This window comes from Corapipo altera, unplaced genomic scaffold, assembly GCF_003945725.1.
Source record: "Corapipo altera isolate COAL_440 unplaced genomic scaffold, ASM394572v1 65, whole genome shotgun sequence".
NCBI classification, from domain to species: Eukaryota; Metazoa; Chordata; class Aves; order Passeriformes; family Pipridae; genus Corapipo; species Corapipo altera.
This window is the reverse complement of record NW_020884891.1, coordinates 650,549-674,269: the sequence shown is the minus strand read 5'-3', so window position 1 is coordinate 674,269 and position 23,721 is coordinate 650,549. Positions and strand designations below refer to the sequence as shown.

Here is a 23,721-nt window from a genome sequence, read left to right as displayed (position 1 = left end):
CAAATTTGTTTGTTAAACTTGCTTTACATAAAATATTTAGAGATGTGGAGTCTCTTAACTCCATCATTGTCTTAAATCAGGCTTCAGTGTGTGTATGTGACGTTCATTTTTATAGTTTGTTTTCACTGGAATGTCTTCACATGGTTGTTGTATTTAGCAGGGGCCTGGGTTGCACAAGGAGTAATTTTTGTTTGTCTTTTGCTGGGATTTTTTAAATTAGTCTTTAATAAATTACAAATTAGTTTGCCCTGTACAAACTTTGTGCAATGTATCGTATGAAAGCAAGAAGCAAGGTCATGTTATTAAGAAACTGTTCTTAAGCTAAAGAAGTTTCTATAACATGATGTATTTGGGGGAATAATTGTGGAACTATTTCTTTCTCTGTCACACTTGTATTCAACATCACAATCATAAATATTGTGGTCCCTCATGGCTGTTTACAGTGAGGACATTCTTTTCTTATAAAACAAGAATGTCACCAGGGCTAACAGGAGCTCTTCCAAAGTCTATGAATTCCACAGGAAGGGAAATAATAATCCCTTTGTGAAACACTAGACACAAAATGGCTCTTGGCCGAGAGCAGAAATAGAAATCATGAAGCATTAGCTGAAAAAATAACAAGGGCAGTGCAGCTCCCAGGAGCTGCTGCAACACTGGACACTGAGGAGGAAGAAGTGAGACCAGTCTGGGTTGTTTTTGTAATTGGTTTACCAGTGATATATCAACAACAACAACCCTTCCTGCTCCCTGATTAGTACCTGGATTCCCCTCCCTCACAACAGTCTGGAAACATTAAAACTGTCCTTCTGAGCTCTTGGTAGTGGGAAGCTGTGAAAGTCAGCCAGGGATTGAGGCTCCTGGAACAGGCAGACAGTTGTAACAGGAATCTGGATGCTGATGGGGCACTCAGGGCCTGCTCTGCTATTTTTATGCTGATTGAATGTCCTGGAGGAGGCAGCCAGTCTCTCCTCTCTGGGCAGTCCTCCTTCACTCTCCAGATTTCCTTTCCCTCTCAGTTTCCCTTCCTGCAGTAAAGTATCAGGGCCTTTTTCCTTCAATTTTATTCCCTTACTGAGCCCTGATTTGCAACCCTTAGAACTTGTGAAGGGTTTTTTTGCCACTTGTAAAGTGCAGTCGAAACAGACCCAGTGTTTGTCCTGCATTTATCATATTTTTGCACGATTTTACCTTTCTCTTCTTTACACCCCTCCTTCCTTCCTCTCTTAATTCCCCCATTTTTCCTTTTTTTTTTTTCCTACAAAACTCTTGGTCAGTGACTAGTTCTCCTTTTTACAACGTCCAGCAAAATGATACTTGGGTTCCAGCTGGCACTTACAGATATGATTGTAATAGGAACATGAATTCCTTAGATGCAACTTATACTTCAAATATCATAACTGCACGAATGCATTCTTTCCCAGAATCAGGATTTCTGCCATCTCATCCCGTTGAACTGCATCCAGTCTTTCCAGTCTTGAGCTGGGTTGGAAAGAAAAGTCCTATTTTCCCATTTATGATTTGGTGTAAACCTCTACAGATCTTATTACTGCAATACATAAAATCTATTCTCCCTTGCAAAATTAGGAAATCTGAAGAGTATTTGTAATCTTTCCAGTCTCCAAGATGGCAAATACTTTGTCTCCTCTCTTCCTTCTTGTGTTCATCATCTCTGGCTTTGTTAAGTTTCAGTGTAACCCAGGTAATTTTGCTAACCTTACCTAAGCCTTTGTTCTTTTTCTTTTTGTTTTGCCAATTCAGTTTTAAGCCTTTTGGAGGAGCTCAGGTGGGTGTTTTGGATAAATGGTGGGAGTAAGAACTGGGAACACAGTCAGGAAGACTCTCAGCAGAGTCAAATCTGACTTGTGCTGTCTCATGAAACTGTATTTTATTATTAGTGCTATTAAGGTATTTGCATTTCTTAGAAATTATTTATTTTCAGGAAAACTGTAAGGAAAACCTTCATATTTTAGTTCTATACAGTTGGAAAAGTTAGGGATGAAATCTCTTTTCCTGGTCCAAAATTTACAGTGTCTCTATTCAGCTGTAATTTCTCTCTTGAAAGTTTACTGATAGAACAGAAATTTAAAAAAAAAAGGAAAATTTAATCTTCTAAATCTGTTTTGTACAGTAAAGGAAAATAACTTGAGGTCTGTGGCTATAAATTCTGTTTTTAAATTGGTTTTTAAGGAGAAAAATGTCATCACTAGTAGCTCAGATTTTACTGCATGTAACAAATTGTGCTTTAAATTAGATATTTTGCAAAATTTGACTCGCTTTCCCATCTGCTTCAAACCACAGCACGTTTCAACCTGTGCACAACTGCCACAGTACCTGCATTTCTCAAATATTTTTTCCTCTACTATCTATTACACAAAACCATATACTGTCATTATTACTGTCAGGAATGTCCATAATGGCAAATTTGAGTTGGAATCTAATCCCTGTAGTCCTGATCTTGTCTATCAGTGTCTTTCAAAAGCAGGTTTTGACATCAGATCTTGATTTTTGTGGCTGGCAGAGGAGGAATTAGCCCATAGGTCTGAGTACTTCACAAAATTGTTTTCTTCTTATTTTTCCTCCCCTCCGAATTCCAGAATTGGCAGCTTCTGTTTGAGGCAGATTTGAAGGTCGTATCTCTCAGTTATTGGGTTACAAAAGTTTAGCTCCATACCAGAGTGATGGCTCTGCAATCTAAGGTGCTGAACATTAAAAACTTAAATTTGGGGGGATTAGTCACAGTGGTGACAATGAAACACATCTTGACGGTAATTTTGGGAGAGAAGGCATGATACAGTATCAGGATTTTTGAGAAACTGGGGCTTTGGAATTGAGACTGGGCTTCTCCTGTGTATTAGTGTGTGGATCCCAAGCAGGAGGGGCCTGGGTTTCCACTCTGTGTTGTTCAGGCCCGGATTTCCACCCTGTATTGTTCAGACTCTGCATAATCAGTCGATGATTTACATATTTGTCAACTTAGGTCCCAACTTGAACACTTAACATTTCACCAGACCTGCTTCAAAACGGAATTGCCTGATTTTTGTGAGTCTTTAATGCCTTGTTTCGTGTTTGCTGTTGTCGTTTGCAGACGTGGGTTGGCAATAAAAGGAGGAAGATGAGCAGCAAGAGCGCGGTGGAATCCGGAGGGACCCCCCCAGGGACAGCCCCTGCCACTCCCTCAGTGCCCCCAGAAGTTCGGAACGTGGTCAATATTGCCCGATCCCACAGCCAGCAATCCTCCTGGACCTCTTCCAATAATGATGTGATAGTGACTGGGATTTACAGCCCTGCCACCTCCTCGGGCAGGCAGGGATCCACCAAACACACCAACGCTTCCATGGCAGAGATGCACAAAACCTCCATCCCGAGGCTCCCGGGGAAAGGCAACGCGGAGTTCCAGCAGCAGCACATCCCTCTAGGACGACAAGTCCCACACTGTAAAAATGCTTCCCTATTAGTAGGGGAAAAGACCATTATTTTATCCAGGCAGACGAGCGTGCTCAATTCTGCAAACTCCATTTACAGCCACACGAAGAAAAGCTACGGCGGCTCCTCGGTGCAGACGGCGGAGCTGGTGTTACCTCAGAAACCCATGATATGCCACAGGCCCTGCAAGGCCGAGCCCGTGGGCTGTCACAGGTCACATAAACCAGAGCATGTGGCTCTGGCATCGCACGTGCCCCACGGGCAGAGGGCTCACCCCAGGGACCCTGCCTGTAGCACCCAGAACCTGGAGATCCGCGAGGTGTTCTCCCTGGCGGTGACGGACCAGCCCCAGAGGATGGTGGCGGGAAGCACAACGCAGAAACATTCCTCTCTGGAGGGCAGCTGCCTGTCCATCGCCATGGAGACGGGGGACGTGGAGGACGAGTATGCCAGGGAGGAGGAGCTGGCATCCATGGGAGCACAAATCCAGAGCTACTCCAGATACTGTGAGAGCAGCAGCTCTGCTCGAGTGGAGAACCAAAGCGCAGCCGTGTCGGGGCCGGGCCGCAGCGGGGGCTGTGGGGCACAGGGGGCCAGTGCCAGGGACCTGCCTGACAGTGTTCTCTACCACAGCAGAGATTACCACCTCCCTGCACGGACCTCACTGCACAGCACAGCCAGCACAATGTACAGCGGTGCTAATGCATCCAGGAGTACCTTTTCTCCTCATTTTACATCTTCAAGTCAACTGAGGCTGTCACAAAACCAAAATAATTACCAGGTAATCCATCAGTTTATCTCTGTCTTCAAACCTTGAAGCCAAGGTTGTAGATAAATACTGTATACAAATGTAATGTAGATAAATGTTGTCTCTCAAAGCTGGTGGCTGCTAAGCAATAGGTTCACCTTTCTGCAGGCTTCTACACCTTTCAGTGGAGATGGTTCCTTCTCAGACACAGTGCAGGCAGCACTGCAGGGTGGTGCCACTCTTACCTGTCCATCTGAGCCCCTGGTAGGTGTATATTGAAGATCAGTGAGGGGTTCATCAATTCAGCAGCTAAATTTTGGGTGCAGGAGGGTGATACCCACGAGCTGATGCTCAAACCTGAGCCAGCAATACCCTGGGCTGTTCTGTGTGCACACACATCACGTGTGGCACAGGAACATGGGGTGGTGCTGACATTGGTGTGCTCTGCAGTTGCTCACCCTCATTGATGCCAGCTTGGATTCCTGTACCCCCTGTGCAGGTGCCAGTCTCCTGGAGCTGTGTCTGTGAGGGATTAAGATCTCCTGTGAAGAGTTAACATGATGGGACACACTCAGGGAGCAAATATTCATCCTTTCCCACAGCGTCTAATTCCAGTAGCAGTTTTACATTCAACCCCTTTATTCCTCACCCTGTACAAAAGTCCCTTTAGTGATCCTGAGGGGAAAATTAACTGCAGATAATTGAAGAAGTAAAAGATGTTCAGAAGAAACTGCAACACTTGACACATTTTTTTTATTATTTGTTATTACTAGGGGAGAGAGAGTTGTGCAGAAAACATCCAAATTGGTATTTTTCATGGATTTTTATGTCATGTGGCATGACATAGCCTAGAGACACTGAGATAAAAGTCTTTTAAGACTGGCAGGATGTGATCCTGCATGTCTTACCTTCATGCATTGGCTTGTTATTGCCTTTTTAATTTATCCTGAAAATGAACCATGTCAGCACCATACCAGCTTTTCCTGTGCTTTGCTCAGTGGGATAAAGGAGCAAGACTTTGTGGAGTGCTTTTTATTTTTTTATTTCCTTTTTTCCTGACTTGCTCCTATCTCGTGTGAGGCTATGCAAGAAAGCTCTTGAGTCCGAGTAAGTGCCACTTTTCACCCAAATTATTGCTTTTCTTGTTAAACCTGAGGTTTGATGAACAGAGATACTCTGGAGTGAATTCTGTGGAGTAGGTGGGACATCAAACAAGCTGTTCTTCCCTTTCTCCCTTCTCTCACTTAGGCTGTCAATGTTTGCTGTTACTGTTCTTACTTGAGTTGTAAAATTCATGAAGTGCTGTTTTCTTTTGACATCCCAGTTTCATAGGAAAGGAAGGGCTGTAAATGTGCAGATTTGTCCAGTGAAGGGCTGGTAAAAGTGCTTATGGTCAAGTTAAGGACATTTTTCTAAAGTTTCATGAAGTGAAATCCATTAGTGACACCTCCAGCTCTGTGCTCATGGAGCTTATTTCACTCTTGAAAAAACATCAGAGAGATTTATTTCCTCTGTTTTTATTTTTTTAATGAAATTTGGAATAACTTTGATTTTTTTGGGGTAGGGATGGTCTTTTTAAACAGCTGAAACAGTTCATGGTAGGTGACATTTTATCCATCTGGGTGGTGTGATATAGATCAGAACAAGATCTCTATAACTGTTTTTAGGTTTTTCTTTTACTTCTCTCCTGTTATAATAATCTACTTTTTTTTCTGAGAACTGAATTCATCTGTACTTGTTTGACCTCCCTGTCTGCCTCAGGGACCTTGTTCTTTGGATTTGGGAATGCAACTTATATAGAGGGAGCTGGTTTTTTTCCCATCATATCCCTTTTTATTCCAGAGTTTTAAACCTTGGAACACCTGAGCAGGTTGCTATTAATTCCCTTATTGCTGTGAGCAGGCACCCTGTGAACCTCCTGGCTATTAGAGATTTCATAAGGTGCTGTCTGAATCCTTTTCTTGTAGTCAGTTCATGTTTATTTTATTGCCCATGTTTAGCTAATTTATCCAGAAGCATAGGAATGAAAATCCTTAAACTTGGGGAGATCTTCCTGAATTTAAAAATAGATTAAACTTGAGGTAAATGATTATTGCAATAGTTGGAACATCCAAGCAGATGCTTCTTCAAAGTCAGGACTGTGTGATTTGTGTTTTGATGAAGTAATTACTGTCGTGTATTGGTGAGGTATCTAATTAGCAATTAGTTATAGCTTCCTTACTGGTTCAATTAATCAAATTCATGTTAGTGTAACTTAAGACTAAATTTAATTAAGTGATCAATTTTAATGCCTGAGCAGTTTCAGTAAACAAATTGTTCAACCTTCTTCCTTGTCTTAGTTTGACTTTTAAATGTGCAGAAGTAGAGAGGCTGTTTGTGCTGTCCTTGAGGCTGAATTGGGGTTTAGTTTTGCTTTCTTCCTCCTCCCTAGGGGCCAAAAATACTGTTGAAGATGTGTATTTTTAATTACTTTGTTATAAACACTGAAACACAGTATCTAATTTAACCCTATCTACTTTAAGAGAGCATCCAAAGCCTTTCAGTCAGAATAGATTATGCAGGTATATATATATATTTATTTAATTATAGAGTTGGCTTCGGGGATGCTGCTTTGTAGAATGAGTGGGGAGAACCTGTGAGGTTCCTGCAAAAACACCAAATGTGGCCCCAAGCAGTGCTGGAACACAGCAACCAGCTCCTGGTTTGGTCCAGTGCACTGAGTTTGGGATATAAAATCTACAGGTGAATTGGGAAAAGATTATGTAGGGCCCTGTATAGTGTAACCCCTTTGATGAAGGGACAGCTCAAGGGTTGCAGCACCTCTGAGTGTCTCTGGCAGATCTGCAGTTTCTGAGGCACAATATCTGAGTCAGGCATTTCAGGTCATCACTTTTGTAGCTGTCCCAGTTGGACCAGGACTGGAGTTACACCTGTGAATGCAGGATAATGATCCATCTTACTCTAAAAATACACACATTCCCCCCCAAAAAAAACTTAACCCCAACCCTTCTGCCTTTTTTTCATCATGGCACTTCACAATTCTGCCATGCACGTTGTCTTTCAGGCAGTTCTGCTGAGATGAACTTGTCTGTATTTGGCCTCCTACCTGTCAGAACCTGTATGCATTTGTCTTCCTGGCAACCCTTAAAACTCAGCAACCCTGGCTGAGTTTGCTTTATTGACACAGAAAAGAACTTTTTCTTTGTAGCCCCACTTGAAATTTGTGAAGAGGAGCTGCCTGGGTGGATGCTCATGGTGCCTTTACAGTGGATTCTGTGGTGTGAAGCTGTTGTGTGGGATATGGGATAGTAATAGATGTAACATGTTTATACAGAGTTTATGACGTGTGTGCAGTGAAGAAATTAATATTTTAGCCTTAAAATCTGATGCAGATTTGCCCTTAGGAGGGGATGATGCTCATTTCTACCCCCCACAACCACCGTGTGCTGTAATGAGAAAGTGTCTGACCTTGGGCAGCCCCCAGGTGCTTCCAGCTGAAAGCCTGAAGAATAAAAGTGTCTTGTGTGCTTGTACCCCAGCCAGCTGTCCCAGGGATGCTGGTTTGGTTGTGCTCATGCTGCAGGAGTCATCAGGAGAGCACCTTGCAAGTATAAAAACTATTCGTGGAGTTTGGCTCAGGCAGCAGAACCACACAGGTTTTTCTTCCTCAGATTGCAGATATGACCTGAGATGGATTAATATAAGAGCTGTGTTTAGTGTCTCAAGCATTGCTTGTCTGCAGCAAAGATGAACATGGAATCCTAAATCAGCCTAAAATATTCCAGGCTACGACACATTTCAGAGGGCCAGGGAAAACAGTCTGAGATTATTATTTAATAATGTCTGACCTCTGGGAATGATGGGGAAGCAATGGAAATTGAGGCAGCTAACCTTTACCTTCACACCCCTTCTCCTTCCTTCTCCAACCTTATATCCCTAACTTTTCTGCTAATGCTCCAATCCTTGTCATCTGACAGTGAACAGCTCCGTGATGAACACGAGAGCACTTTTTCAGAAAGTTTAATTGACGTAGTTTAGAAAACTGTGAGGGCAGTTCTGTTGGACATCAGCCCTTGTCTGACTCGTCTGCTCGGTCCTGCCAGTCTGGGGACAGGCCAGAAGAGAAATCTGGCCAAAGAAAATACAAGTTTTGAGATACTCATTATCTTACCCTCACCCAAAGAAAAACAGTGTTTAGGCTTAACAGTGAGGCCCAGTGGGACTTTGCTTGTAAATCTTAACCTGTTTCACAGACATTGTTACCTGAATTGAATGTACAGTGCTGAAGTCTCGGGAAAGCTGCTAAGTTTTAGCTCTCACAGCAATTTAAGCTGCTCTTGTTTTCTGTTCTGTTTCCTCCTTGTCCTCTACAGATTTCAGGAAACCTTACTGTGCCTTGGATTACAGGTTGTTCCAGAAAAAGAGCAGTAAGTACATTTCTATTTAAGTATCTAATGCATCAAGTGAAGCAATGGAAAGTTGAAAAAAATGCATTTTTGAAAATGTCAGTTCTGTTTACCTTGTGTTGAATTTTTTCCCTTTATACTTGGACTAAAACAAACATTATCTGCAGGTGCAATGTTTCAGGTGAGGTAAAGTTTGATGTATATCTTTAAAAGCAGGCCAAGGTCATAATCCTGTGTGAAGTGATGTGATGCTCAGGTGTGGGAATTGTCTGTTAGGTGAAATATTACATTAGAATTGATGGACTGGGAGTTTGGAGCTCAGAATATGTTTTTTATATTGCAAATAAAATGATTGTTAATTGGGGCAACTGAATGCTTAAGAGAGTGACTCCCTGTGCAGCTTCTCTGCACATGCACAGAATTAGTCTGGGCTGTCTGTAGGAACTTTAAAGTGTAATTTTATCCACATACATGTCATTTCACATTAGCAGAATCAGCCAGGTTGGTGTCCTCAATTCAGAAATTACTCCAAACCATAACACAACAGCTTTTGTCAGGGAAAAAAACCCCTCTGTCCAACTCTTTTGTTTGATTACTGCTCACATTTCTGGCTTCTCTTTGAAAACATTTCAGTTCTGCTTCATCACCATGAAAATCCCCTCTGAGCCTGTGGGTTGGGTGGTACAGCCAAGCTCTCCAGAGGCTGCTCCACCAGATCCAATAACTAGGGAGGTGTCTGTCATGGAACCCAAACTTACCCATCCAAACCCCCAGTCCATGGAGCTGGCAGTGTCCTGGCAGTGGGTGCTGCTTTGGCAGTGTGAGGTCTGGGTAATGGAAGGTTCTTTACCATCTTCTGGTGTAACCAGTGGTTTTTTCTTTAATTTTAATTTTGGTTATTCTGTTTAGTCTCCAAAAAGTGTGAGTTTATAGTAGTTTCCTACATAAGTAGGAATCTAAGAACCGTAGCACTGTGTTTTCTCTCAGACTTTTTCCAGGTCTCAGCTGTAGCACTTCCAGTTTCTGCAGGCTTTGGTGGTATCACTTATTTCAGTTTACACAGAGAGCACTTCAGAAGAGCATCTCCCAGAGGAACTGGTACTTTCATACAAATCCTGTTGTGTTCAGCCCTTCTTTTCTCTTCCCTAAGTGCTAATTCTCTTGGGTAGGCTTTTTAAAATGTAGCTCTTGTCTGGAAGGCACCTTCCCCTCATCACTTAATGACCTTTTAAAGCAGCTGCTGAGTGTCCTCAGTACAGTTTCACTGTTGAAAGGGGGAGGTTTTCCCCCTGCCACCCCATCCACAGCCAATATCTAATTGCAGGGTAGCCCAGGGGAGTGTGTGAGCTGTCAGGTACATATTCTGCTGCTGAGTTTGTCTTTAGAGTTGACTGCCCTTACTGGGGATCAGGGGAGGGCCAGAGCCAGCTCAGAGTGGGCAGCAGGAGCAGGTGGCTGGGAGTGGGATGTGATGCTGGCCCCTCATTGCAGCACTGGCTGGGTTCCTGGGGCATGGTGGTCATGCTGATCCCTGACACAAGCTGGAGAAGACATTTCTGCAGTAAGTTTAAAACCTTCAAGGATGTGGAGATGCCTGTTTATTAATCATACAATCATTAAGGTTTGGAAGGACCTTTAAGGTCATTGAGTTCAGCTGCCAGCACAGCACCACCCCCGTGTTCACCACTAACCAGGTCCCCAAGTGCCACATCCACACACTTTTTTGAGCACTTGCAGGGCTGGTGACTCCTAAGCAGTCTGTGCCAGGGCTTTCCATGAAAAAATATGTCCTAATATCCAACCTGACCCTCCACTGGCACAGCTTGAGGCTGTTTCCTTTCCTCCTGTCCCTTGTTCCCTGGGAGCAGAGCCCGACCCCCCCCAGCTCCCCCCTCCTGTCAGGGAGTTGCAGAGCCAGAAGGTCCCCCCTGAGCCTCCTTTTCTCCAGGCTGAGCCCCCCCAGCTCCCTCAGCTGCTCCTGCTGCTCCAGCCCCTTCCCCAGCTCTGTTCCCTTCCCTGGACATGCTCCAGCCCCTCAATGTCTTCCTTACAGTGAGGGGCCATTAAGAATGGTTATTAGGGAATTCTTTTTCCTTAGACCTTTACCCCTGTGTATTTTTAATCAATAAAATGCATAAACCCATTGGTTAATACAATCTGTTTTGACAACATCAGTGTCCAGGTTTGTGGAGGCACTTTCCTGGTTGGAATGCAGAATCAGCCTCCCTAAGGAAACAGGGTTAGGACCTGGCACCCTAAAACTGCTGTGTACAGGCAGGTGTAAGACAACAAACAGAGAGAAGCAGCTCCTACTTCCTAAAAAACTTCACTTTCAACTGTGAAATCCTTTTGAAGAAAGAGTGTGAGGGAGCAAAAATAGAATGGCTGGAGTTGTAGAAGTGCCATTATGGCAATTACTGCCATTCAAACAGGAAAAAGGCTAATCTGGATTTTGTTTAAAATGGAGAAGATCGTCTTTTAGATGCTCTGAATTTTTAATCTTTTGCCTTGATGTTTTGTTTTCCTTGTCCTGTCCTTCAGCTGCATCAGGAGAGAAATAAAAGCTGTGCAGTTCTGCAGAAACTCTTTCTCTCTGCTGGAAGATGATGTAATCCTGATTGTTAATGAATATTAGTCTAGAAATATCACCCTCTCAGTTACTCATGAGAGGGCCTTTGGAAGTTACAGAGTTCTGTGTTCTGTCCTGGTGCATGTGCATTGGCCTTTATAAATGCATTGATTTTTGGTTTTTCACAGGGTGGTGGAAGGATAACAAGGATTCAAAAATAGCAGTAGAGATATTGGTTAAAGAGCATTAAAAGGGGGAAAATATCTTCATTTTTGCCCTTAGATTTAATGTATGTATGACTGTGTTTCAGCTCTGTGTCATCTGAGGTCCCAGCAGAATGGTTAGTGTTTGGGGTACATTTAAATATGTTGGTGTGATATGGAAAACATTTGTCACACAGGTGATGGCTCTGGGTAAGCTGTGCCTTAGCTGTGAAGTTTTATTTTGGGGGAAAAGAGGGGTTTTGATTTGCCCAGAGCTTCATCTTGGGTCCTGGGGGCTCTCAGTCTGACATGTATTTGGGGAGGGGAAGTACCTGAAATGGGTAGAGAGAGTTCCTGTGCTGAATTTTGATTTTAAATTACTCTTTGCTCATGGCCTGTTTGAATAAAACTCTGGAGAAAGTGGCATTAAAGTGTCCCCCCTTGGAGTCCTCCTGCCACAGGAGGAGAGCAGTGGGCACACTTTGGGTCAGGGGGAGGAGCTGCTCTAACCCAGGTCAGTGTGAGACCTCCACCAGTTCCGTGGCACATCCATGGGCATGGGGAATACAGCTGGATTGGGGGGGGGAGACAGCAGTGGAACTGCTGAGGAAAATGCTCCTTGGAATGAGTCTGAAAGACTCCTGAAAACTGTCTGCTGCTGTAAGTGGATATGACTGGAGCAGCTTTACAGTGAAGCCCCCACAGGGATTAAAGCTGCCTGGAGTCAGAGGGCACCTCAGCTGTGCCTTTTTGTTTTCAGACTGCACCAACATGAAATTCTCTTCACCTGTTCAGATTCCTCTGCTCTCCCAGGAGGGAAGAAAAGTGGTTTAGTGAAGTTGCTTGGAGCATGTCTGAGCAAGACAGTTGGGATCTTCAGGGAGGGAGATGAGCCAAGCTGAGGGTCTCCACAGGGCTGGGTGGGAAACTGTCCTTGTTCATACTTGGTGTCATTGGGAATATTGGTTAATGTGTTTCCTCCTCCTGGGGAATATTTCACCACCTCTCTCAAGATACTTCATGAGATGATCCATAGCATGTCCTGGCCTTCCTCCCGGGAACAGCACCTTTGTCCAGCAGCAATCCTCAGGGAATGCAAAGGGAGAGCAAGTCTGGTCATCACTGCAGACTAAATACATCTTTTTATTTATTATATGACATGCTGCACCAAAGTGCCACAAACCACCTTGGCTTACTGTGTGCCATGACCTGCAGGCCAGAAATATGTCACACCTGGGCAGGAGTTGGAAAACAGACTTTCTGGTCTAATGTGAGGAAGTTATTAATAGATTAATTAAGAATCGTGATAATTACCATCTAAAAATCAGTTTACTTTGGGGCTGAATGTTCAGTATTTAACAAACTAGTTCAAAATCTCAAGAAGAAGGGCAAATTTTCAGTTTGTGTGGATTGAGGGTTGGTTTGGAAATCACAGGGTGAGATGACTGGGGTTCAGAGTGTGATTTTTTGGCTAGACTGTTCATTGCACTGATAGCTCTTTTTCCTTTTTTCCCTTTCTTTCATCTTCTTAGCTGAGTTTGGTTTAGAAACAGATATTAACAGAATATATATAATTTTGGCTGAGTGTTGAAGCTCATAGGAGATTTACAGCTCTTCTCACACCAGGGTCCTGTGAAATATTGATGAGTTCTGCTTCCATCAGATCAAACTTCAGGCTTCCCCAGCCAGTGGGAAAGCATGCAAACCATTTCTGGTGCAGAAATCTAATAGTGTGTGCCCTAAGAGTGTGTCAGCAGTAAGAGTTTAAGGTGCCTTCAGATACTGCTTTTCCAAAGTCCTTTGTGCCTGAAGTTTGTGCAGCTGTGTGTGAGCAGCAGGATCGGGGTGTCACTGACATGGGGGCACTGGTGAAACCTGAACCTAAAACCTCAGACTGAAGGAATGTGGCATCTGGCACAGCTTTAATGAGGTTAAATATCTTGGTAGTGTTAGGGGACAATGCAGACCTTCAGAATTTGTATATGGGAAATCAAGAAATAATAAACAAGAGTAAGATTCATATTAAATGGTGCAGATGGGAAAGGAGAAACCATAGTAAAATGGGTCAGAAATAACTATTAATATATATAAATAAGATCTTGGGATAGGAATTGGTAATCCCCGGAAAAAATCAGACATTAATTAGTGTCAGGGTTCAGAGAGCTGAACGATGGTGTCATTGGGAAGGAAAAACTGACACGGTGCTTGTACAGAAGAATCTGGGATTTGTTCATACCTTGAATGCCGTGCTCGCTTCTGATCTTCCCATCCCTCCCAAAATACAACAGAGGAGCAGTGACAGGGATCAAAGGCACGGAAAAATTGTTATGAGAGGTTTGTTTGCTAAAAATAACCATTACCTCAGCCCATTTCATCACCAAGCATCAGAACTGAATGTTGATTTAATGTGATTTCACTGGAGTTTAAATGAACCCAACACACAGTGCTCAGCTGCACCATAAATGCAGTAGTTACTACATTTATATTAAACCCCCAGTTCTTTCATTTTTTAGCATGTCTTTGATTAATAATCTGAGATTTGTGTACAGCTTTTGTGCACGTGGCCTGAAACATTTTCAACTCGTGCATAAAACTGGATCTAAAAAAGCAGGCTCTAATAAAAGGCAGGATAAGGACACTCCACTGCCGGGCAATTATTCATCCCAATTATAGACACCGGATTTGCACCACAGATCCTGCCTGCACAGTGGGTGTGATGAGGGGTCGGCACAGTGCCAGGAATGTTTATAATAAACTGGGTCATCTCTTCCAAGGATGTTGTTGTTACACTTGGGAGGTCGGGGGATAAGCCGGGTTTAACCCTGCGCGCGGCAGAACTGCTGATTCAATTTGCTCGCCGGGATTGCTTTTCCTTGGGAACTGAGAGGCTGCTTGCTGCTGGAAGAAGCTTCTCCTGACTTTTTTTAACTGTGGACAACAAAAGTGGTCAATGTGAGGAATTCAGCCAACAGCCAACACTGCTGGGGGTAAAGCTGAGCCTCGAGTTGGCAAACCCAGGATCTGAAGAGAGGAAATGAGAACTGAGTTCATAGTTTGATTTAATGAAGTAAAAATAAGAACTGAATTACTGCCTTGTCTTCATCTGTAGATAGTATTGCCATAAATATGAAGCTTTTCAATATTATCTTCTGATATTTTTCCCCATAACTGTGAATATTAAGATATTTGTAGGACTTGAGTTTTTCCTCTTGCTTCCTCAGTTCCCCTGATGATATTAAGCATGAGAAGGTTATCAACTACATTGATGGAAGCATAGTTACATGTTCAGTGTAGAAATTCTACCCTTTATTTTCTCACAAAAGTCATTGACTGTTGTAAAAGCATTATGTAATTTTTAAGCAGTTTATAATGCAGGAGTCAAACTTGAGTATAATCCATGTCAAGGGGATGATCCTGTAATTGAAGGTAGTTTGTGATTTCCCTAAGAAATTGCTGATTAAGGCACATGGCACAGCATGTTACATGGAGGCAGTTAATCTGGATCTGAAATTTGGACATGCTGAAGTGTTATTAACATCCAGAGAGCTTAAGGGCTGACACTGAGCCCAGGATGATGGTGCAGCAAAGGAGAGCAGGGTGTGGAAATGATCATCTTTTGGGGTCTCTCTTCTCCATTTCCTCTGTGCCCTGTGGTGGGTGTCAGGGTGATTCCTGTACTGCTGGGATGAGGGACAGGATGAGGTGCCTGGTGTGGCAGCAACTGCAACAGCAAAAATCAAAAATACACGTTGTCAGCTGAAACACTGGGGATTGTTTTTGACAAGGAGGTAAAAAAATACCACCTCCTATTTTTTCCTCCTTTCATTTCCACAGCAAGTGGCTGCAAAAGACCTTTTTGAGAGTGTAGCTACAGGAGACTTCTCTAAACTTTAAAACATCTGCTTTGATCTAAACTGTTGAGACTGACTCTACAACCTGTAGCAAAATTTTATAGCAGTTGTGAGGTGAAAACCATTGAATAGTGATGTATCTAATAAGATTTTTATTGAAACATTTGTAGCAGATGATCAGAATTAACATCCACCCATCTAAAATGGAAAAGATGTGAGACTGCATTTTTAAGTAAAAGTTTTGAAGGTCAGGTGGCTGCTTTCCTCTTGTTTTGAGTAAGTAAAAGCTGAGCAGGCTCTGCGCCCTTCCTGAACACCATCCCTTTGGTAACTTGAGTCAGTCACTCTGTGTCTTTGTCCAGTGCAGGATCCTCTTGCGTCTCACATTCCTGTTGGCCAGTTCTTCCCTGGGTTCTTTCAGTACAAGCATTTCTTAGATAATTGGAAAATCACGTGGCAAACAGAAACCTGAGCTCCCTCCAGCAGCAGCTGCTCTTTCTTTGGGTTTTGTTCTAATTTGGCCAACACAACAAACTTAAGTGGGAGAAGACAACCCTGAGTGGGGCTGCTCCCTTCCCTGGGCAGTAACATCAGACAGGTTTCTTTTTGCTTCTCCCATTCCACCCCTCTGCTGGGAGGGGGAATGTCCACAGTGTGTTCCAGGGGGTCCTTTAGCTGTGCATGTCGTGTTTTGTGCTCCCACTGAGCACAGATCACAGTGAGCTGGGAGTTCCCTGTCAGTGGTTGCAGCAGTGCTGTCACTGAGCTCTCCAGAACCAACAAGAAATGTTATTTATTTATGTTTCAAAAATGCTCAGTGTCCTTTGGAAGGTGAGGTTGCCTTGAGCATTCAGGAGTGCAGGCCAGGCTGGGGTGACTTGTTTCTCTGTGTATTTAGGGTGTTGGTATCACTCTCCTTTCTGCCTTCCCTTTTCTCAGCTCCCCCACCACAGAGCAGTCTTTTTGGAAGTCAATCTATTTTGCCAACAGCTATAAAAGGAGCTGTTGCTGCAGTGATCCAGGAGATAACTACACTTTTGTTCCTTGGAAAGGGCTTGTAGGTAGGAGCAGCTCAGGTCAGGTGTGCCAGGAGCACGACTCGGCTCAGGGTGAACGGGCACCAGGGATTTGGCTTTGCTGCACTTTGCTCAGCCTGGAGCAGTCTTGAAATGTGCCAAGTGGATTCCTTTTGGATGAAAATAGCCTGGAGCTTGCTGTCTGGGAGCATCTCCTGTGCTGTGGCTGCTCAGGGTGTGCAGGAGGCAGGAGAGTGGCTCTGGCTGTGCTGTGTCCATGGATGCTCCACTCTGCCCCTGGGTACCATCAGCCAAGGATGGGTGGGATGGGAACAGCTTCTGTCATTCTGGACTTGGATGGATGAAATGATAGCCAGGAAAAACTCCTGAGTGCCTGGTTGCAGTTAATAATCATAGAATCATGGAATTGTGACAGTTGGAAAAGACCTCAAAAGTCATCAAGTCCAACTGAACCATATTTGAATATACCTGATACATGTATTACTGTGGCTCCCAGGATTATTTTAAGGAGACAAGGGTTTGATACCCCTATTTCGTGTTCAACATTAAAGTGATTCAAGTGCTTCTAACATTTTTTTAAAAAGTGATTTTTAAAAGAAGAAAATTGTAAGGATTGCCATATTCTGCAGATTAACAAAAGCTAGAACTGGTAACTCTACAAGGTTGTCAAATGATCCTATTTCTGCAAAATTCCGTTTTACTCCATTTTTAAATTATTTCATTCTAACTTTTCACAGTTTTTAAATGAGCAAACAGATTTCAGCTATTGCAATCATGAACAAAATGAACTACTGAAATAATGACAAATGGGCTACACGGGCTACAAGTTCACAGTGCAGACTTTGTGGTTGCATCTCTGCACTCTGAATAGCAGGAGAGGTGACAGACATGGGTTGGTGTAAAGAAACTGTAGATTTTAGTTAAAATTCTGGGTGACAAGCTTTTGATAAAGGTTGGAAGCTCTACCAGAGAAATACACTCTGTGCCCACCCCAGTTCAAGCAGTGGTAGGATGTTCAGGAGTTCTTTTTCAGTGTTACTCCTTTTATCAGTGATCCACTATCACATATTTTGATAAGTGTAGACAAAGAGTTTGGGAACTCACAGATAAACAGTGGAACCAATTGAACTCAAGCTTCCCAAATAAACATTAAAGTATTCCCTTTAGGAAGTCAGAATCCTTTGAATTATGCATGTATTGTAGTTTGCAGTAAGATAAAAGAACTTTAAGGGGGGGGAGGGTGAGAAACTTGAAAAGCTTTAAGGAGTAATTTGCATAAATTGGGTGGAGAGAGTAAACGGCACAAGGGGAAAAAAGTTCTTTTCAGTAAGGCCTTATAGGATGAGATAAAAAAATGACAAAAAAAATCAGGTGGAGTTGAAACAAAGCTGAAGTGCTTTAAACCTGCCACTGCCTTTAAAGCAAATCCCAGGGAACTCTGAACTGCCCTGAATAAAAAAACCCCAAACTTTAAAAAAATAAACTCTTAAGGGAGAGCTAAAAGAGAAGAAGAGCCATGGAGACAGTACCACTTATATCTTACTGTACATGAGACCTCTGGCAATGAAATGGGATAAGCAGATTTTTTTTGAAATCTTAACAGTGTGTTTTTTATCTTGCAGTTACAGGACCGCACACAATTTAGTGACCGAGACTTAGCCACCCTAAAGAAATACTGGGACAATGGCATGACCAGCCTGGGCTCAGTCTGCAGAGAGAAAATTGAAGCTGTGGCTGCAGAATTAAATGTTGACTGTGAAATAGTGCGGGTAAGAAATCCAGAGTCTTCCCTTATCTTGTCGCTGGAGCAAAAATAGGACAGATGAAAGGCTTTAAAAATTTCATGAGGAAGCTTGAAATAGATATCACGTATTACATAATGAATGACCACGCTGGGAAGTGCTCTCCTGCTCTTTCTGCATCTATATATAGTACAAGCCCTCAGGTAAGATCTTACTGATCAGCAGCAGAAGCAGCACTACAAGCTGTTTGACATCCTCTGGAGTAAGATTTTAAGTAAAAATGTTTCATTTTGTAGGGAGATCCTAGAAGACTGAAAGGTGCTATTTGTATTGCTATTAAGATACCAAAAAAAGACTTTTCTATAGACAAAGGGAAAGGATTTCTCATTCATGCTTATAGGAAAAAAAACATGTGAAAGAAAGTGCTCCAAAATAGGAAAAAAACTATTTAACAGGAGTGTCTTGAGGGCAGGCTGAGATGTGATGGAGAGCACAGGGCACTGTGAACAATTCTGGGTTCACTTTGATAGTCCATGTAGGTGTGGCTGAGGAGGGATTGCTTTACAAGGTACAGGGGTGGTGGAGATCACCTGACTCCCAAGAACACCCCAAATTATCTCTTCCAGAAGTTGGGAAGTTTGGTACAGCCTCAGTTGATGCCATTGTGTCCCAGATGAGCAGAGATACAGCATCACTCTCCAGCTGGGGGGTCTCAGTCACTCAAGGTGTGTCCATCCTCAGGAAAGAGTCTGGCTGTCCTTCAGTCTGACAAAAACATGACAAGAGCCTCCATAACAGGCAGGACAACTGTGATCAGTCTTTTCAGTCTCCATCCTCTTTTTCCAGCTCTTTCCTAAATTCCTGACATTGCTGCAAAAGCAGAACTGGGAGCCCTTACTGAAACCCTCCTGTTGGGGAGACCTCTGGGTTGGAACATCAGAATGGTACCAAAGCTACTCTCAGTGTTAAGACAGATCTGATTATTTTGCTTGTTCACCTGAATTCTAAAAAACTAAACTGTACTTTTGGAGGCTGAAAAGAATTACTCTTTTCTCTGCAGAGAACAAAGCTGCTCCCTATTTCCCAAGCTCTTCAGTTTGCTTTCTGAAAGGTGGAGCTGTTCCCACCGCCAGCATCTCCTGGACATGACACAGCTCATTTCCAGGACAGTGACATCCATGCTCCCTTAGTTTGCTCCCTCAGGAATCACACAGGGTGACACTGTGAAGTTCTGTACATACCTTTAATCTGCTGCAATGCTTTTGTCCTCAGGGCAGGGCTCTGGCATAACCTGTATCAAAACACACACAAATGAAGGAAAAAAAGATATCTTTTCTTCTTTATTGTTACCAGTGTCTGCCTCACCTCTGCCTCTGGTTCCTCTATATGGCAGACTTGGGAATTGTAGCAAGAATTGTGATGTAAAAAATAAATGCAACATATATAAAGTAGTACTGAGTGTCTATATAAACCCAAGTGCACATATATATATATATATACACATACTTGGGTTTATATATATGTGTGTGTGTGTCTGTATAAAAAATAACACTCAACAAATTTCAATATTTGAACTCCAGCCAAAACCTCTTTAACTTAAAATATTTCTCTTTTTTACATTATAACTACTGCTGATTACATTTTGGTTTGGGTTCTTTGTTTTGTGGGGGGTTTTTTTGTTTGTTTTTCTTTACACATTTTTATTAATTCATAGAAGAATAGCAGAATAGCCCTTTTGGCAGCAAGACAGACATTTGCTAAGGAGGAATTTCAGCTATGAAGCTCCTCAGAAATATGGGAGGAATATAAGAAAACTGCATAACAATTTTATATATTTTTTTTTTAATAATAGAACAGAAAGCTTTTGGATATAAGAGATCAAAGCTACTCCTAAGCACCCACTGTAGGGTAAAGACATCTCCTCCTCTTTGCCAGCAGTTCACCAGGTAAAAGCTGGTGGCACTACAAAAACATGTTCATCTTCTATGACATATTCAATATGTTCAATGAAAGCTTTTCTGCTTTGAAAGGTCTATAAAAAGACAAAATCTGCCTTTCCCAAGTGCCTCAGTTTGCTCTGAATTTTTTACTAAAAAAGAATTAGATTCAATTTTAAATTTTCTAGTTGCTATCACTATTTATTACCATCACAAGATTATGGGAAAATTTAAAGAATGGCAATACACAGCTTGGAAAAAAGAGATACAGATCTCAAAGGGCTGCTTGTGTTTTTTTTTTTTTATTTTTTCCCCGAACAATATATAATATACAAAATTATCTGGGTAGCTCTCTGTGTGCCTGTTGTGCATTCTTCAAAGAGGAAAACCAGCAAGCTGGGAAAGCAAATACCACCCAACAAAAAGGATTTGCCAAAAATAGTGTTCAGCATGTCACCTTTTAGCTAGTTAGAGATGCAGCTTGAAAAGATCTTTTTTTCAAGGTTAGCACAGCATGAAGCTGCCTTTAGTAGTTGGGACTGCTGTTAATATTTTTTTATTTTTCTCTTTGATAATCAAGGTATTACAAGCAACAAGTTTTTTACTAAACTTTTTTGTGCTCTATATCAGAAAAAAGCCTCATTAATGGAAGGGAAGGGAGAGAGTTAAAAGGTGAAGAGGTGCAGACAATTATCATGTTAAACCCTGGTTTGGGTCTTAAATAATTTTTAGTGTAGACTTTTCTTTGTCAGAGAAAGCAAATTAATGAACAGTTTTACAGATCCACTTGGAGAATTTGGAATGTTAGGGGTTTTTTTTTCCCTTTTTTCTTTTTTGAAACTTAGTTTTATTGATGTAAAATGAACTTAAAGCATCCATACCCATCCCACTGGGAATGGGTTTCCAGGTTCCTGGGTCCTGGGCCTGTTCCATCTTCCACCATTGTTCCCAGTGGGCTCCTCTGCCTTCCTGCAGGCAGTGCTTCCTAAAGCCTTGTCTTCCAACCACAGGGGAACAAAGGATGATCCTACTCTGAACTTAGTGTTCTGTCCTCAGAGTGGAGTGATGTAGATCTGTCACCCTGGCCAATTCCCTGTAGGAAATCCTAGAACAGGTGGGATGTTTGGGTCACTTTAGTCCCCTTAAGGAAGTTGCAGAGTGGGAGAAACCTGGATCAAAGATCTTAAATTTGTTGAATAATTTAGGTGGGGAGAGACCTTACGAGGTCACCTAGTCCTGCTCTTTATTTAGAGCAGGATTGACTTCGCAGTCAGGTCAAGTTTCCCAGGATGATGTCCAGTAAAATGCTGAGTTACCTTCTAGGCTGGAAGTGCCAAGGTTCCTATGGACACACTGTCCCTGTGCCTCACTGGAAAGAATATTTTTCCTTTTCTTCTCAACTCCAGTCAGAGCTTCCCTTGCTGCCACTTGTGCCTGTTGCTGCTTTTCCTTTCGCTGTGCACCTTCCCTTCTCCCTTGTGTTGGAGGACTGAGCCTGGACACAGGATCCCAGGAATCAGCCTCATGAGGGTCAAACAGGGGGAATAAGCCCTCCCCTGCAGTGCTGCTGCACTCTTGTTCCTGTAGTGCAGATGTGCTGATGTCACTTGGTTGGGGGCCTGTTGCTTTGTCATAGTTTCTGATTCATTCATGTTTATTTCTCTTACAAGACTTGGATTGGGAATCGAAGACGGAAATATCGTTTAATGGGGATTGAGGTCCCACCCCCTAGAGGAGGTCCTGCTGATTTCTCTGATCAATCTGAATTTGTTTCTAAATCAGCACTTAATCCAGGAGAGGAAACTGCTACTGAAGTGGGGGATGATAATGATAGGAATGATGAAGTGTCAATCTGCTTATCTGAAGGAAGCTCACAAGGTATTTGAATTGCAGTTACTGCTGTGCCTGTATTTTTAATTTTGTGCAGTGTGCATGCTTTGGATTCTGTTGTTCACATTCACAAACGTCTGAAAGAGTCTCTCACAGTCACAAGGGCTCCACCTCGGCTTGTTGAAGGTACTGTTTGGTCTCTTTCTTCTCCCTCTCTCTGAGTTCTGTTGGCTTTGTTATCACAGAAATTGCAGGAGCCTTTTCTCATAAGAGCTCCATTTCTGCCTCATTCACATGACATTAAATGGCAAGTTCACATTTTGCTGGTGCAGCTGACAGCTGGACTGACAGCACAGATGGAGAATCTCCCTTCCCCAGGAAGCCAGGTTTAAAAAATGCTCTCTGCAAACTGGCCAGAGCTGCACCCACAGGGTGTGTCCTTGGAAAACTGCAGGGTCTGGAGTGAGAAGTGTCTCGGACTTAATTCCCTTTTCCTCCACCTCCCACGAGCACATGGAATCGATCCCTCCCTTCCCCTCTTGTCCATGAGCCCTGGGCCCCACGAGCTGCTCTGCACATCCACAGCTCACTAATTGCTCCCAGTGCTTCTGATTAGAGAGATCAATAAAGCCTTTGCTCTCTAAACTAAAAGAAAGCCTGACCTCGGGCCTGCTGGTGCAGCTCAGTGTGCCAGGCTTGATCTTGTCATCTTGTCAGAACAATTTCAAGGGAAGAATCAGGAAAAGGGAGAGCTGCTGGGAAGGAATTTGTGATGGCTTTGTCATAACCTGCTGGAAAGAGAATAAGATGATAAAGAAATGGGTCAAATGATTGAAAGGCAAGTGAGATGCAGAATCTCCGAGTCCTTGATTTGCCTGAGGTGTGGAAAGAGCTGATTTAAGTCAGATCTGCTTGAAAGAAAACAGTGACAGGGGAAGAGTCTGAACCCTCTGTAGTTAAAGTGAGAAATAACAGCACTTTTTTTGAGCAAGGCTTTCATAAAACAAGATAAGGCTGGAAGACTTTGAGTAGATTATTAGTGTCAAAGCCTAAGGAAGTGCAAGAAAAATGACAGGATTTCCACAGCATCCAGGAATCCCACTTTCATTCCTTTATTCTCCCACAACAATTATTGCTATTCATTTCTCCAGTTCAAAGGAGGAGGTTTCACTGCTGCAGCTCAGCTTGTTTTGAACTCCCTGGAAAATATTTCCCCTAATACTCATGTGTGCCATTCAGTCACAGATAGGGATTGTTTTAATGTTTGAGAACTGTAACTTTTGGTCCTAATTTATTAAAAAAACCAAAATCACCACAACAAAAACCACTTTGAAAGACAGAAAAAAAGCTATTTTTGATCACCTGATTAGAGTGACACTGGTGATGGCTCTTGCTTTTAAAATGTATAAATATAAAAAAGTAAAATGAGCTGTACTGTGATGCCAAATGAAGCATTAAAGCTCTTCTATTGCCTCACCTTTTTTAATTGCATGTTAATTGGATCCATGCTTTGTGTGAGCACAGCCCTGTGGAGGGTCAGAGCTGTGCTGGGTTCTGTGAGCTGAGGATGAATATTTAAAGAGTTGGGAATGCTGTAGGGAGCTGCTGTGGGATCCAAGGGGTGACTCTCAGGGTTATGGAGTGGCTGATGCTCTGGAATGTTCCCAAGTCCCTGAGGTGCCTCCTCAGTGCCCTTCACCCCCCTGGGTGTAACGAGGGCCCTTCCCTGCTCCTGCTCTCCAGTTCTCCCATTCGATCCCATTCCTGTTGCTCCTGGCACTAATTGTCCTCGGAAGCCACGACTGATGGCAGATTAAACTTACTCAAAACAATTTTAAATTAAATTTGCTCAGTTTGGAGATATTCAACTGGTAGAAAAGTTACCTAAAACAATTAACTGTCTCTGTATGATCTGGCCTAAACATTATCCTGTCCTTGCAGTGTTGGTAATCCCAGGGAAATCCTGTTATCCCTG

The 23,721-nt window shown here is 42.8% G+C and overlaps 1 protein-coding gene across 2 annotated transcripts in view; it reads left to right on the top strand.

Annotated features, from left to right (window-relative positions):
• The window catches only part of HDX (highly divergent homeobox), a 41,962-nt gene that overhangs the window by 5,985 nt on the left and 12,256 nt on the right, over positions 1-23,721 (top strand). For both annotated transcript variants that reach the window (XR_003527971.1, XM_027645351.1), the window contains exons 3-6: positions 3,086-4,204; positions 8,545-8,598; positions 17,860-18,006; positions 21,587-21,794. Coding sequence is in view for 1 of the 2 variants with exons in the window: in XM_027645351.1 (XP_027501152.1) it covers positions 3,086-4,204; positions 8,545-8,598; positions 17,860-18,006; positions 21,587-21,794 (1,528 nt within the window). In the remaining variant the exon portion in view is untranslated. The remainder of the gene's footprint in view (positions 1-3,085; positions 4,205-8,544; positions 8,599-17,859; positions 18,007-21,586; positions 21,795-23,721) is intronic.